The sequence below is a fragment of the Etheostoma cragini genome, chromosome 15, assembly GCF_013103735.1.
Source record: "Etheostoma cragini isolate CJK2018 chromosome 15, CSU_Ecrag_1.0, whole genome shotgun sequence".
Taxonomy (NCBI): Eukaryota; Metazoa; Chordata; class Actinopteri; order Perciformes; family Percidae; genus Etheostoma; species Etheostoma cragini.
This window is the reverse complement of record NC_048421.1, coordinates 10,896,443-10,912,137: the sequence shown is the minus strand read 5'-3', so window position 1 is coordinate 10,912,137 and position 15,695 is coordinate 10,896,443. Positions and strand designations below refer to the sequence as shown.

The window sequence follows — 15,695 nt, the reverse complement described above, 5'->3', positions numbered from 1 at the left end:
TCCAGATTTCAGCATGCCCTCGGCCTCCTGGAAGAGTTGCAAGTCTGCTGATGGAATTTGGCGGAAAAGGGCTGTGGGTCCAGGCAGGGGGATTCTGACATAATAAACCTTAAGGCAATGAGCGCCTCCCATTGGTGGCTCGAGGAAGAAAACACAATTTTCAAAGTGAGTTAGAAACCAAAAGGGAAGTGACATTTGACAGCCTCTGAAGCAGATGAGAAACTGATGTTTGAGAGAGAGAAACAGCTGCAAGGCGGACTCAAATTGCAGTGACTGTATGTGGGGGAGGGAGGTGAGCTGAGCCTCCTGAAGAAATATGCCGTCTCCAGCATCAAGTTCAAATGTAAAGGACAATGTCAACAGTTATGTTCACATCCTGCCTCTTGTTACAAATCATGCAAATAATCTCACTTGACAGGCTTGGTGATGAGTTTTTTTCCAACAGTTTTTCTGTAGACACTGTAAAATGTGGGCGTAGCACAGAAAAATGAATACAACGAAATAAAACTCATCAATCAATATGTTTTGAGGTGCGGGCTGATTCAAAGATATTAAAAGAGATTCACTTACAACCATAAAGCCAAACCAGCAATTTCCCTGACACACCCATCACCAGACGTGAGCCCCACACAACCACCAGATGGCAGTATGTAACAACATTTAGACAAAGTGAGTTCTTGCTTGGCTGCTGTTCTATCTGCACATGATAAATAATTAAGTTAAAAGGGGTAATTGAAAAAATAAAAATAAAAAATAACAAGACCCAGGCAAAAGTGATGACTAGTGAACGTTTAGTCTTTCCTTCTCATAAAACAAAGTAAAAAATAAAACAAAATCTAACATCAAAAAAGAATAATGACTTTGTACAGACAAAGTAAGATCAATAGCTCCACTGGTTTGTATTGACCATAACAATCAATATAAATGGCCCGTTTTTACCACAAGTGTAAGAATAATGACTTTTTCTAGCCCTTCGGCAGATTGGATGCTGGTATAATGTGACTGAGAAAAACTGAAAGTGGATGGAGATTAAAGATCCCCCGAAGTGGAGATGAAAGATTGAATGGACAAATAAAGGACACCAATGAAGAATGGAGCAGTGTTTTCAGCATGCGGTTTTAATGTGGAAGGATTTGGGTGGGACCTTGAACTGCGTGCAGCGAGTGTTAGAGAAAACTGAGTGCACTTTACTTTGACCGTGCCATGAGAGGTTCACTGGCGTGTGAAAAGCCAAAGCATGGTCTGTAAAACCAAAAGTGACAGAACAGTTGTGAGCCTGTGATGATGAGTAGGATCCTGGTCTTATGTGACTGCCAGACTCATCCCTCCTCCAATCGGCAAGGCGAGAAGAATTACCTGTCATCACTGTTTATGACTACAGCTCTCCATAACTATAAACTTTTCTTTCCTCCATCCATCTTTTACCCCTTCTAGGTCTCTAGTGAGAATACAGCTGTGCCATGAGGGTATTAGGAAGAAGAGGTTTTAAACATTTAGACTCTTCTCACACAAGTCATCACAGCAATCTCCGCTGGTATAGCCAATAGTTAAGAGAAACATTCAACTAGGCCTCGATTGCTTCCTTCCTTCCTTCCTCTTCTGGGAGAGCCAAATAATAGTGACAGGAAACAGAAGGCACTCAAGGAATTCCTTTGTTAATTGCTGCTGATTGAGTAGTACTTACACTTCATTATCTTTTGATGCACGGAGACAACAAGTCAATAAATCATGCAGCAGGAAAGATGTTCAGGATTTCTTTTATTGAAAAATAAAGGTTATTTTAGATAATTAAGAAAGAAGGTAACAGTAAAGAAGTAAGGCATAATATACTGTACATCAATTTACAGAAAGGGCATCACAGACAACTTCCCATTCGCACAAAATTTTTAACCCTAGAAAACAACCTGAATATTTTTTGTAGTGTTGGAGTGATAGGAAATATAAATCCAGTTTTGCGAATTCATTCTTTTCCTGCTTGATTGAAATTTTAGAACACATATATACATCTTTTAATTTGATCTAAAGTCTTAAATTCAACATTGATTACCCATACAGAAGAAGGAAGTGACAGACAGATTTGACAGGCTCTCCAAAAAGTGAGTTCCACAAGTAAAATTATTTTTAGCTGGAAAATTATGATTTGGCACATCTGTCAGTTTCAGTTAAGGCAATGAAATCAGTCAGCACAACTGAGCCCCAATACTTCTGACCGCAGCTTTTAATGATGCAAGAGATACAGTCAAGCTGCAATGACTGTCAAGTTGCACAGAAATAGCTTTTTTTATGCTTTAATGCTATTGCTGGCTGTGTTCTCTTTCATCCACTCTATACACAGACATAACATATTCATAGCAAAGTTTTTTTTTTTTTCTCAAAGATTAAAAAGCAAGAACAGGTATTAAACAGCAAATACTAGTAGTGTCTGGTTTAAATGTGCCTGCTGGTGCACCGATTTTCAACAATACATACCCTAAAGCCATCTTCATGACTAACAGGGGAAACTGTTTTATACATAAAAGACCGCCCATGGACTAATAAGGATCACTATCTTTTACACAGTTCAGTTGTACCACTGCAGCTGCTCGGATGTACAAAAACAAGGAAGGAAGTGGTTAAACTCTTTTCAGTTTCAACTTGAAATAATGAAGATTATCAAGAAGATGGCCAATTCATGTCAGTAATCTGAAATCTGTAAATGCATCATCATAATGGTTTAAGGATAGAACAAAGAAAAATGATTTGTTCATTGCAAAAGAGACTACAAAAGCTCTACAATCCCTGCATCTCCATTAGCTTTGCAACACAGCCTTTCTCTAATTTACACTGAGGTTAAGCCTGTGTGGCACCCCCAGTGAATTAAAAACAGAAGAGGCTTTTGGTTTTGGGCGTTGTGGTCCTGATTTACAGCAGGAAATGGCAGCCTTTCAGCAGCATCGCAAGGACCCTGAGTTACATAAGGGAGAAAACGGACAGATCTATGGCACTTATATCACTATCTTTTCAGATGAAAGGGGCTCAAGGCAGGGCTTCACACTCTAGTGACAAACACAGCCCCCTTTATTGTGACAAGATACCCACCAGTGATCCTGTGTTGACAGAGGCCTTCTGTTCAGCCCAGCCATCATGATGCCCCAACACCAGTGAGAGAAAGCACAAGAAGTGGATAGGCGAATCAAAATGAGCACATGTGAAGTATCAAGACAGAGGAAGGGGAGAGAAAGCGTGAAGTTTATTCTTTTCTTAAAAGTCTCTTTCAAAACCGTCCTCCCCTTTTACTTCTGCAATGTTCTATAGACAAAGTGTGGTTGCTCTTCCATGCAGGTTCAGTCAATGTTCAAAAAGGGAGAGACAGATTGACAGACAGTGGAGGGAAAGGCTCTAACAGATGGAGAGGGGCTTTTCCAGAAAAGGAGCAGTCACTGTCTTCTTGCAGACCTACAAAGCAAGTGGCCTCCATCTTCTTCACACTCTCATTCCCACAGTAACTGACAACAACAGTCTTTATTCCTGTTCAAGTGAAAATCCACATTGTCAAAGGACTTGCCAGTTTCACATGAACCCCTTCCAGAGCTCTGCCCTATATATGTGTTTATTTATTTCTTCAGAGTCTCATACATGGATCTCATCATCTTCATCCTCCAAGAAAGAGGAGAAGTTGCTCTCCTCCTCTGGCGGGGCACTGAAAGTGGCACTGTCTGTATCTCCTGTATACGTCTGGCTGTTTGGTTTCTCATCCAGGGCAGCAGAGCCAGAGCTGGACATGGAGCAGCTGTCAAGATGTTGCAAGTGTTTTGGCCGAGTCTCGGGAGTGTACTCCGGGGTGTAGGGCCCTCCGTTCTCAGTCCCAAGATCTACAGAGTTAGCTTGATGCATTGAGGCCTGCTGGCGGAGATCTGTAGCTTCTTCCTCTTCTTCCATCTCCTCCTCTGCATCCTCATCTTTTTCTCTCTCCATACTATATTCTTCCTCACAGTGGGTGCTGAGAGTTGGTGAGGCACGGCCCTCGCTGCTCTTGCCCTCCTCGTAGCCAAGATCATCATCCTCCTTCTCCATCACCCCCAGGATGTCACCCAGCATGGAGGGTCCAAGGTCGACATGGAAAGACATTACTGACTCGGCATGCTTCATACCTCCTCCGTAGTGGTGGGAGCTCTCCGGAAGCTCAGTCAGCTCCCCAAAGCTGCGTTCTTCCAGCTCCAGGAAGTGAGCAGCTGAAGCTGCACCTCTCCCATCCACCTCACTGTGAGGCTTTAAAGGACTCGAGGACAAACTCTTAGCCACCATGCTGTCCCCTCTGTCGTCATCATTGAGAAAGGGCAAAGACATGGCATTCTTCACATAGGTGGGTGACCCACCAGGACTCACCAGGGTGCTGTCACTCTGCTGGTCAACTCTGGTCACCGACTGGGAGCGTTTGCTGCTCCTGAAGGTGCGAGACAGGAGGCCAGGCCGGGGAGAGCGGGGAAAGAAATTGGTCTCAGGGGGAGGTTCTCCTGAGCGGGTGCTGAGAAAGGAGGTGTCCCCGAATGCATCACCACTGCGGCCAACATGCATGGTGTGGCGAAAGTCGCCCAGTGGAGCACTAATCATCTCCCTGGTTAGGTCCATGCGTGAGCGGCGCTTGGTCTGGGAGGAGCCAGACACTAGCTGTTTTAGTATTGGCATGGTGGCTGTTTTCTTACGCACAAAGAGCCTTCAAATGTAATCCTTGTTTGAGATCTTGGAGCAAATTTAGATGCGTGTCAACTGCAGTCAGCCTGGAAACCTGAAAAATCAAAATAGAATTAATTACACATAATGCATTTAATTATTTTTGATAAATTAATATAAGGGTAACCTACATAGAAGTACTGCACAACATTCAACATAGAACGTTGACATTTGACTCTTTAATTCTATCAACTAAATTAAAACATTTCAAAGTATTTCAAATGCACTAATTACAAGAGCTGAAGCTACCAATTATGCAACTCCATAATGATAAGCAGCACTCCTCAAACATCTGTGAGAAGACCTCTGAAATGCACTCTGAAAAAAACATGGGGAACACCACAGGATTCTGCTTTAAAAAACGGCAGAATTATAATAGAGAGCAAAACATCAACCACACACCAATTTGAATTGATAGCTGGGGGCTGCCAGGGATTATCTGCTGCAAAGCTTACCTTTGACTGCACGAATATCGGTATATGACCAAAAGCTAATCTTGTAGTCACAGACAAAGTCAATTATACAAAACACCAATTCCCCACTCAACCAAGTAGGCTGTTCAACAGTCACCGAAGCATTGTTTTGACCAATGTACAGTTTGGACACACCTTCTCCTTTATTTTCATGACTATCTTCATTGTAGATTCTCACTGAAGGCAACACAACTATGAATGAACACATATGAAATTATGTACTCGACAAAAAAAATGTGAAATAACTGAAAACATGTCTTGTATTCTAGTTTCTAGTAACTTAACTCTGATTACTGCTTTGCACACTCTTGGCATTCTCTTGATGAGCTTCAAGAGGTAGTCACCTGAAATGGTTTCCCAACAGTCTTGAAGGAGTTCCCAGGTATGCAGAGCACTTAGCACTAAATGATGGTCTAACTAAACGCAAACCGGATGGGATGGCATTCCGCTGCACGATGCTGTGGTAGCCATGCTGGTTCAGTATGCCTTCAATTTGGAATAAATCCCTAACAAGGTCACCAGAAAAGCCCCGCCACACCATCACACCTCCTCCTCCTCCATGCTTCACAGTGGGAACCAGGCATGTAGAATCCCTCCAGGCACCTTTTCTGTGCACAAAGACAGCAGTTGGAGCCAAAGATCTCAGCTTAACTTGTGATTTCTAAGGCTGGTGACTCAGATGAACTTATTCTCAGCAGCAGAGGTGACTCTTGGTCTTCCTTTCCTAGGGCGGTCCTCACGTGAGCCAGTTTTGTTGTAGCGCTTGATGGTTTTTGCGATTACATCTAGGGACACATTCAAAGTTGGCTATTTTCCGGACTGACTGACCTTCATTTCTTAAAGTAATGATGGCCACTAGTTTCTCTTTACTTAGCTGATTGGTTCTTGCAATAATATGAATTCTAACAGTTGTCCAATAGGGCCGTCGGCTGTGTATCAACCTGACTTCTGCACAACACAACTGATTGTCCCAAATCCATTAATAAGGCAAGAATAAACCCTGACAAGGCACACCTGTGAAGTGAAAACCATTTCAGGTGACTACCTCATGAAGCTCATTGACAGAACACCAAGGGTTTGCAGCACTATCAAAAAACAAAGGGTGGCTACTTTGAAGAAGTAGAATATAAGACACGTTTTCAGTTATTTCACACTTTTTGTTAAGTACACAATTCCACATGTGTTCATTCATAGTCTTAATGCCTTCTATGATAATCTACTGTACAATGTAAATAGTCATGAAAATAAAGGAAACGCATTGTATGAGAAGGTGTGTCAAAACTTTCGGCCTGGCAATCTTCTTCTTCTACGACAATAGTGTTTATGTCCCTAGGGGTTTGTGACTGACTGTTGCTAGAAAAGGTTGCTCTGCATTATTGAAACATGCAGCCCAGACAAAGGAAACCTCACCACAAGCTGACAGCTAGTCACTGCTGCTTCCGCAAGTGCCTCACTGGAGGACAAGAGCAGCTCATTAGCATTACATCCTAGTACATAAAATACACATAAAATAGAGCACTGTCGTGGTGGTCTGCAAAGATGAAGTGCAAGCAGTTTCTACAGACATACATCCGAAACACATGAACCTCCGATTTGTGGTAGAAAGTCTCTAGGGCTACACATAGGCAGACCTGAAAAAAACGCTTACCTTGCCGTCTGCAGTGTGCACCTCTGGCTTGCACATAGTGCATCTTTCTGTGTTTGCCTACGCTAACACATGGAGATTAAAACAGTGACCTAACCTTGACTTTGTATTTCTTACAGACAAGCCTTCAAAAGATATTTAAGTCAGAGAGTTAGAAGTGCCGTTGGGAGATTTTGTTTGTGTGGCAGGCTTTTTAGTGCGTTGACCTCGTTCTTCTGTCTCAACCCCCCATCTTTGCCAGCTGAGCCTCTGCTCTTCTTCCTGCCCTCACCTGTTTTGGTTTCCATAGAAACACCCTCCTGCAAGCCAGCAACAGTGTTTCCTGTCAAGGGCTTGCGGGAGGCTTCGGCCTTCATACAAGCATGACACACATGGCCTTCTTCTGTGTCAACCAAGAGCTTATCCATACACCCATTTTATGAGATGTCTGTTATTTTTTACTTATTTACTCCATCCATGTTGTGTGTATTTGTATTGTTAAAAATGAGAATTTAATTTTTTACAGATGTTCCAGTAGGCTACTGTAGACAAGAATATGGATGCATCTACAAAGAAACATATAGATGTAGGATTGCAGCTTTTTTTACTTTGACTAAGATGTGCAATGTGAAAAACATTCCATGAACTCCAAATGGTTTAGTGCCAAAACACACAAACAACGACAGCAGAAACATGTTTATTATTGAAGCTGCATGCCTGATTTTTTTGGGGGGCAAACAATGAGAGGGGAAATAATTCACACCCTTTTTTCTGACTAGTTAGCTTCTGGGTGGCATGAACAGGCAAGGAAAAACAACCAGATGAAACAAGGAAGGCGCCTCCTACTCCATCTCCACCCCCCCCCCCCCCCCCCCCCCCCCCCCCCCCCAGGCTAGGATCAAGCTGAAAAGCTCAACAGTGCCCATTGCAGGGACATGGATGCAGAAATGTGTTACAGACCAAAAGGCAGATTGTTCATCATTTGAATCTAACCAGAATCCAGAACAGGCCTTTAGCAGCTACTTTAAACCTGATTCACAGTCCTGCTATAAATATAGCTTTGTAGAAGTGCGCGTACATGAATGTGAATGAAAAAAGTGGAAAAGGGCCTGAGAAGGCAGCAGTTAGCATGGGAACCACGGGGTCACAGCAGGGGGATGGACTTTATAAACATACTTTCACAACACTCATAGTCTAGCTGCAGCAATAAACTGACTGGAGACACAGGATATAGGACAGGACGACCAAATGAGGCACATCTGCATCTTTTCATTTTGACAGCAAAATCGGAAACTGTTTGCACATACTCCACACTGACCTACAGTCCTTGAGCCCTTTGAATGACATAGGATTGTGAAGATGACTGACCAGTCTTGATATGGTATTTCTCAACTGCTGAGTAAAAAGCAGCAGTGCATGCATGCATGCATACACACTGATAAATTTGAACACTTTGGGAACGTTTCCAAACCGTTTCCTGTACTTCTTCGCTTCTCCCTCATCTATTCACATCTGTTTGAGTGAAGGATATTCCAACCCAATTACCCTAAATGTATTAATGTCATGGGAAATGTAATGCTAGCTTGGTTTATAGATCACCTAACACAACTGTCAATATAAATACCTAGCCGAATGGGTCTATGGAAAATACACACCCACTACTTCGGAGAAAAAAAAAGGACAGAAATAACGTAGTAAATAGGTAAACTGAAATGGGTTCTTTTATTGAAATGGAAGAAAAAAGGGAGCACTAAATCAGACGGTAAACTGAGTATATTCTCGAGGGAGAATATTGGATCTCAAAAGGAAATGCTGCAGTTATTCATAAACACTGGAGAGATTCTATATCGCAGGAATTAAAAAAACAAAAAACAATCTTAAATTCTGACTTAAAAACCTCTCATGGCAATGATTAAAATTGTACAGCTCAGCTAACAAAAAAAAAAACAGAAGACTAAATGTCATGTATGTGTGTGACACAAGACCCGGAGGATTTGTGTTTAAGATTAACGCAAATTTTCACTTTGTCAATTCCACCCCTCACACACACCTTAACTAGTGGACAACTTCCCTAATTGAGTATTGATGCATCTTCATTGGGCTTAACTTGTCCAGTGTGTATTCGACTGTCTGGAAGAGGTTGACTGCTGCAGTGGCTTTCTGTCTGCCTCATTTAAAATCACTGACCTGGATGGACACACGCATGACCTGAGGGTGAAATGGCATTAGGGGGGTGGGAAGCCACATGTGCCTGGATCCATTTGGAAAAGCAGGGATGGTTCGGGTTTCTTCCGTCTTACTGACATCTCAAACTGCTCTGCCTATAAAATTACTGATGATCATATCATTTGCAAACATCCCATTTGTTGGTGAAAACTCATTCATTACCATATGTTAAGTGCAAAAGAAGCAATACGTATTGTTCAGTAATAGGCTAGCACACACATGTTTCAGTAATTACGCTGACAAATGGCCTCTAGAAGATAGGTATCTGCCTACAACTCAGTTAGCAAGGCTGAAAATCTCATTTAGGAAGGAGCAGCCCAAGGACAAACGGTGGAAATCACATTATCTCTCAATCGTAGAGACAGGGAACAACAGACAACAAGCTGATGCTGCCCTCTGAGATAAACACAGCAACAAGAGAAAATACACAGCTCTTATTTAGAAAGAAAGCCCTCCAACTTGCAGAAAAGCCAGATTTAGTAGTTGCATAAATGGTCAATTTTCGGGCACTCTAAGTGGCACCCAGTTTGCTTGTGGCGTTTCGTTTCAGATCAAGACAAGTTGTTGACCTACATGGTATCTTGATTGTACTCCCGCCCCACCACCCATTTCCCATGCCTCCTTCACCATGTGCTTCAAATACAGCAAGAAAGCCAAGGGCTCTTTTTAATCAAAGTGAAAATCCTCTGTGGTCCAAAGAGCAAGGCAAATCCAAAATTTATAACTGTGAAATGCCGAAAATTATGGGGAAATGCCAGGCATTTCACACCAAACTTGGCCTCTTCGCTTTAGTTTTTATGACCAATTTATAGCACTTTAATTGATATATAGCGGAATCGATTAGTTGATTAACAGTTTTGTCAATAAGAAAATATATTAGGCCACTGTTTGTATAACTGATTAACCCTTCTTTTTCAAGCAAACATGGTTGTTACAGTTTGTCCAACGTGAGGATTCACACTTTTTAAAGAGAACATTTTTAAGTGTTGATTGAAAAAATGAAGCATACAAAACTGAAATTTGGAATCTAGGCCACAGTGATGGGCCTTTTTCATTTATTTTCTGGCATTTTATAGAAAAAACAACTCATCAATTAGTGAGTAAATGATAGAGGCAATTTAATTATGACAATAATTATTAGTTGCAGCCCTATATAGAAATACAATCAAATCAGTAAGTCCAAAAATACATATTTCCTCAATCATAAGGAGATGAATAAACACGTCAATAAAGTCCCTCCACAAAACGGTGGATGGTGCCTCTGAGGATAAGAAGGGTATGATAAAAAGCCTGAGTGTGTGTGTAATTCTCAAACACAGACAGCCACAAACTCACATACCAGTGTTTTTGCTATCCTCACGCATACCTGCCAAGCTGGTGTGAGGCATTGGTTAAGCTATTGCAAGCAATCAATGTTTAGAGCTCCCCTGCTGATAAAACTGCCTGTATTTTTTTTTAATTGGCATTCAAGATCTATGATAACTAAATCTGTAGCTATCCTTAGATCTGTGGAAAAATTTGAGGTAAGCAGCTCAGATTGGAAGAACAAACTTATAAGAACTCAGCAGTGTTTAAAATTAACGTTTAGTATACAGTGCTGTTACAGTCCTTTTATGATTTTACAACTTAACAGGCTGTTCAAATAATCAATGTGGAGCTGTAGCTGCATTATCAATAGACCAACTATAAAAGTCTGTGTTAGTTAGACAAGCAGGTCATAAAAGCTAGAGAGAAGGAGATAAAGTGATTGACAGATCATGGCCAGGACAGAGCAAAGATACTTTCAAAAGAGCCCCGACAGCCAATGAAAGGGTTGCTGGCAGAGAAGAGGCCTGCAGCAAGTCATCTCGACGCGCACCAGGTGACCTTTGATACCCGAGAGGAGATGACTCGTCACTTTTACATTTACATCCAACACAGGGCCTCCAGACGAGACACATCTCTCTCTCCCCCTCTCTCTCTCTCTTTATCCTCCATTTCTGTGAAACTGACAGCTTTTATTACAGACACAGCAGCGAATGGCAGACAACAATGCCAACTCCACTTCAAGAATGAAAAGTGTTGTGTGGGAAACGAGACTGATACTCATCATTTTCACAGATCAATGCCTTTTCATACGCCAACAATATTGTCTAGTTCCGCTCTGTGCTATCGTCTTTGATCGGAATAAAAGCTCAAACAATGCGACTAAAATGGCAGCCAGCATGGCTCGACATCAACGTCATCTGTGTACTGGGCAGGGCATCTAAATACAAATGGAGTGGGGCAGACATTGGCACCACTCTAGCATTTTGAGTCTCTCAACATAATCAGAGAGAATGAGCAGAGAGGAGGTTGACATTGGCAATATCAACCCAACAGCACGCCAGAAATAACCACTTAGCATTATTTTTTGAATGTTTTCGGGAATGAGACATGGTTAAAAACCTTCCCAGCTTTATTCATTCTCCTCCAGCTCAAACTGCCAGGTCAACAAACAGATCTAGGTCATTATTTACTGCCCCTATCTCCACTAATGAATATAATAAATAAATAATAAATATTAAACCTCAACATTCTGTATGCAAACAGAATTATAAGAATTTGACAAATTACCACCCAATTAGCCCACTGTTTCTTAAAAGATAACAAGAAGCACAGCCACACATGATGGAAGTGTCTTACAGAGAAACATGTTAGCGTGTTAAGGGGTACGTCCACAGGAAGGGCAGGGAGAAAATGAGGCAGTAGACCCTCCCATCTCTCCGGAAATCTACTCAGTCTGCCCTTCCTGACCATCGGTAATGTAAACAAGGCCTCCACGTCCTCCATCATACTGTATTACTGATGGGCTAACCAAACAAACACAGCTCATATCATCAACAGAGTTATAATAACCTACAGGGCCGTAGGCCAGTGCTGGAACGGTGTGTTCGACAACTAAATGGAACTTGTACATGGGGCGCCGCAAGTTAAGGGACATTTATTAATTTAAGAAACTGAACACAACCAGCTCTTCTTCACAGCAGATAGCTGAGGCTACGCCCACACTAATAATCTTTTTTAAAAACGCATATCTTTTACTTCAGTGCGTTGACGCCTCACATCTTCACTACTGTCGTTTCCCAGCAACTAAAATGGAGGGTCACTTAAATGTGTGTATCCACCCCCAATGCAGCACAAGTAGACTTTATAATTAACAATCATTGTTTTTCGTCAGATCGTTTGTAGACCGAGCATTTCTGAGCGAACTTGAAGGCAGCTTTAGTTTGACGGAGAAATAGAAAAAGAAAAGAGACGGAGCGACCGTGCTTTGTGCTGGAGCTTGTTGCAGGAAACAGTCCTCTGTTACACCAACTCCTGGGCAGGCACGTGCTGGTGTTTTGTTTTTTACCCCCACTTTCTTGTGGCAGCAGAGACAGTGATGTTTCCTGTCTCTCACACCGCCTCAAAACTGACTGAAAAGTCTAATCTCTGGTTATAGTTGGCCACCAAAGTGTGAAGTGGGGGGGCTTTTCTCCCAAAGTTGAATCAGTCTTAAGTTGTTGCCTCGAGCCGCTGTTTTTTTTTTTTTGGCTTCCCCCCGTGGTCCCCACCGCCAAAGCCTTAACGCACTCACCACATTCAAAATGAATGGAAAGTCCCCTACACCAACACAAGTCCAGTGTATGGGAATGGTCATGCGTTAAGTGTGTTTTTGAGATTTGCTAACTTTGCGTTATGTTTTTATTTCAAGTACACTGTTTAAAAATGAAAATGTAGTAGTAGTATGGATGTGTCCCAGCTAATGGCAGCCCTGGCCTCGGGCCCAGGTGTCCGTATTGTCACCCAGGACAGAACGGCCAGGTTTCTGTTAAGAGCTGCAAAAGAGGAATAAGGTTACGTTTTGAAACACTCAAGTGGAAACCTGTGCTCCTCAATGGAAAGAATGCAGGGAAATTATGGGATCCAGAGAATCTTGCTTTAAAGTGCAAGAGTGTCATAATTATAGGGGTCAGAGTAGCAACAAAATGCACATGCTGGAGGAAAGCCAAATAAGCTGCTATCAAACAGTGGAGGGCTCTTTTTGACAAAGGTGTTATTTTTTTTAGAAACCACTCGACCTGCCCATTGCCAAAGTCTCACTCTTAAGTGGATAATAAGTGTACCATGCATGGATTCTCTCTTTAGAATTTAATATCCAATTATTGGGTTAATACAAGTCAAATGGCCAAGAAGCGTTCCCGCAGAGGAGAAAAATTGACTTTATTGTCAACAAATATCAGTCTTCTGGTCAGCCATTGTGACATCTGTGTAGTGGCATTGTCTCCTGCTTAACTAATTTCAACTACATCCAATATTTACAACAAGGAAACAGGACGGCAGAAAACAAACATTTCCTCCAGTTTATATAACCAATCCAGCCTACCGGATCACAATGCAAAGCATGCTGGATCAGACCAGAAAACAATGCCACCAAACAAAAGACCCAGGAACAAACACAGCATTCAAACACTGAAATATGAGACGCCCTTAGAATTTGATGTTTGCTGACAACAAGGTTATACAAAAGTTAGGTGGCAACGTACTAATGAACTGTTGCTTTATGTCACAAGTCAAACTAGCAAACCATAAATTGTGCATTGAGAAAATGGATGTTTTTAAAAACTAGTACATTTTTGACTGAGCTGCATGGGGATTTATGTAACATTTGAAGGCCTGTGGTAGTAACTCAGAGCAATGAGAACTACCCAACATGGTACTTATACTACACATCCTTCAAGACGAGTCATGTCCTCTATAATAATAATAATTCAGCAGTTTACTATCACCATACACAGAGGCTTTCCAGAAAAAAAATAACAGTTTATATTGGTATTTCCTGGAATGTGAAGGGGCTGGACAGGACACACACATTGCCGCAAATGAGCACACAAACTGCAGACATGTTCAAACATGGGTGCAGGACCATACACTCACTGGCCACAAATAACTTTCCACTAAAGTTGTACTTCAGCACCACCGCAAATGAAAGTGAGGCGCATAAACTTGCTAACTTTTGAAACAACATTCTGAGCAGGTTGTGTTTCCTGGGCTGTGAGCCAGCAAATGCGGTCTACACTGTGCTGAGCCCAATAACAGAGTGGTTGGCACAGAGTCCAACACCACACGGCGGAAGGATAACTTTTACCTTCAAGCACTAAACAAGTCTCCTGTAGGCAATTTGAAGCTTTGTAATTTAAGAAACAGAGGAAAGCAATGGGAGCAGAACCTGTGCAGGCTGGTTGAGAAATGTGTTGCCTGTTCTGAACCATTTTCTGGGGCACCTCTGGGGGAAAATGTAAACAGGACAAGCCCGTAACACGTACATTTTGGCAATGAGGCTTGCTTGTTTGCTAGGTCATCAACTTAAATCCATCACAGCGTCCGGGCAGAACAGTTCGACATTTCGCAAAGCCCTCTGCAGATTTTGGATGAGACCGGTCAAATGTCACATTCAACCCTGCAAACACAAAGAAATCCACCAAATTTGCCTCACAAGCATTAACCTCAACAACATTATCTTCACAAACAAATGCTGAGCAGTTCTTATCAGTATGGAGGTCATGTGGTGATGGCCACAGACATAAGGTCTATCGCCTTATTATCACAGTCAATGAGCTCATCAGATGCCATGTGATACCCTTGCCAGGCAAACTGAACAGCACTGCCAAGTAAACAGATACCTGAATAGCTGGGTAATGAACTGGACAAACAGGACAGACATGCTCTGCATGAAAGGGCAGAAAGTATGTGATTTTGTTTTAGTCATCAGGTCTTGTAAAAGAAAGACAACATCCAGTCTAGGTTTACATGAATGCTTTGAAAAACCTACATGTGCATTACATTGCATTCAATCAATATGCAGGGCAAAGCAAGATGTCATTATACAGAATTTGGGCCTGAGTTTGCTCAACATCTGTTGAGAGTTTTCCTTTTGTAAAAGATAATAAGTAAACATTAAGACATAACTGCATCAAGTCTAACCACAAAGCATTTCCTAATAAGCTAATATATTGATGGGATTTAAATCAGCCTACTGCCTAGGGGCTGCAGACAAATAAGCTCGATTCTTGTGACACCACATATAAATTCGTTAGGGACTAAAATACGTCTTCCTAAGGGTCCATTTGACAGCACTCTTGCCTTCATAAGTCTAGTCATTCACTCGCATTACAATAAAGCTGTGATTCTGGGTGGGTCAATGGCAGGAGAACAATAAGTAGCCAACCACAAAAGCGTCGGCAGCCATGCGCTCTACTGAATTGCTCAAGAAAGCAGCTCTGCTTCATACATATTTATTCTGTCTAAACAAGCACACATGAACATTGTATGTGGTGCATTTAAGAGCAAGTACAAACATTTAAAGAGCACGCACTTACCTAGCATCCCCATTCATAAAGCCGGGTGCTGCTTCACTGTTAGGCCCCCAGCAGGTTGACAATGGGGGCGCATTCACCAAGCGACAGAGACGTAAAGAAAGCGCTCAGATCAAACTCTCGGGAAATTTAAATAACTCTGTTAGACAAGTGCATCTCTCTTTTTTTAATGGAACTGTTCCTGATGTTGTCACCGCATCCTCAGAACCTGCGCAGCTGCTCTGTAGCGCAATAAGTCACCAGAATGCCTGCTGCTGCCTGCCTCGGTAGTGTGTATGAACACGC

The 15,695-nt window shown here is 42.1% G+C and overlaps 1 protein-coding gene across 1 annotated transcript; it reads right to left on the bottom strand.

The window, feature by feature from the left end:
* Positions 1 to 1,739: 1,739 nt before the first annotated feature.
* cdc42ep4a (CDC42 effector protein (Rho GTPase binding) 4a) lies at positions 1,740 to 15,695 on the bottom strand. The gene is made up of 2 exons (XM_034894241.1): positions 15,414 to 15,695; positions 1,740 to 4,765 (listed from the first exon to the last, which is right to left on the bottom strand). The coding sequence occupies exon 2, from the start codon at positions 4,663 to 4,665 to the stop codon at positions 3,610 to 3,612; it is 1,056 nt and encodes a 351-aa protein (XP_034750132.1). The 5' UTR covers positions 4,666 to 4,765; positions 15,414 to 15,695; the 3' UTR covers positions 1,740 to 3,609.

Bases quoted from the DNA above. Each gene is read 5' to 3' on its own strand.
- cdc42ep4a (XM_034894241.1), bottom strand. From the start codon at position 4,665: ATGCCAATACTAAAACAGCTAGTGTCTGGCTCCTCCCAGACCAAGCGC.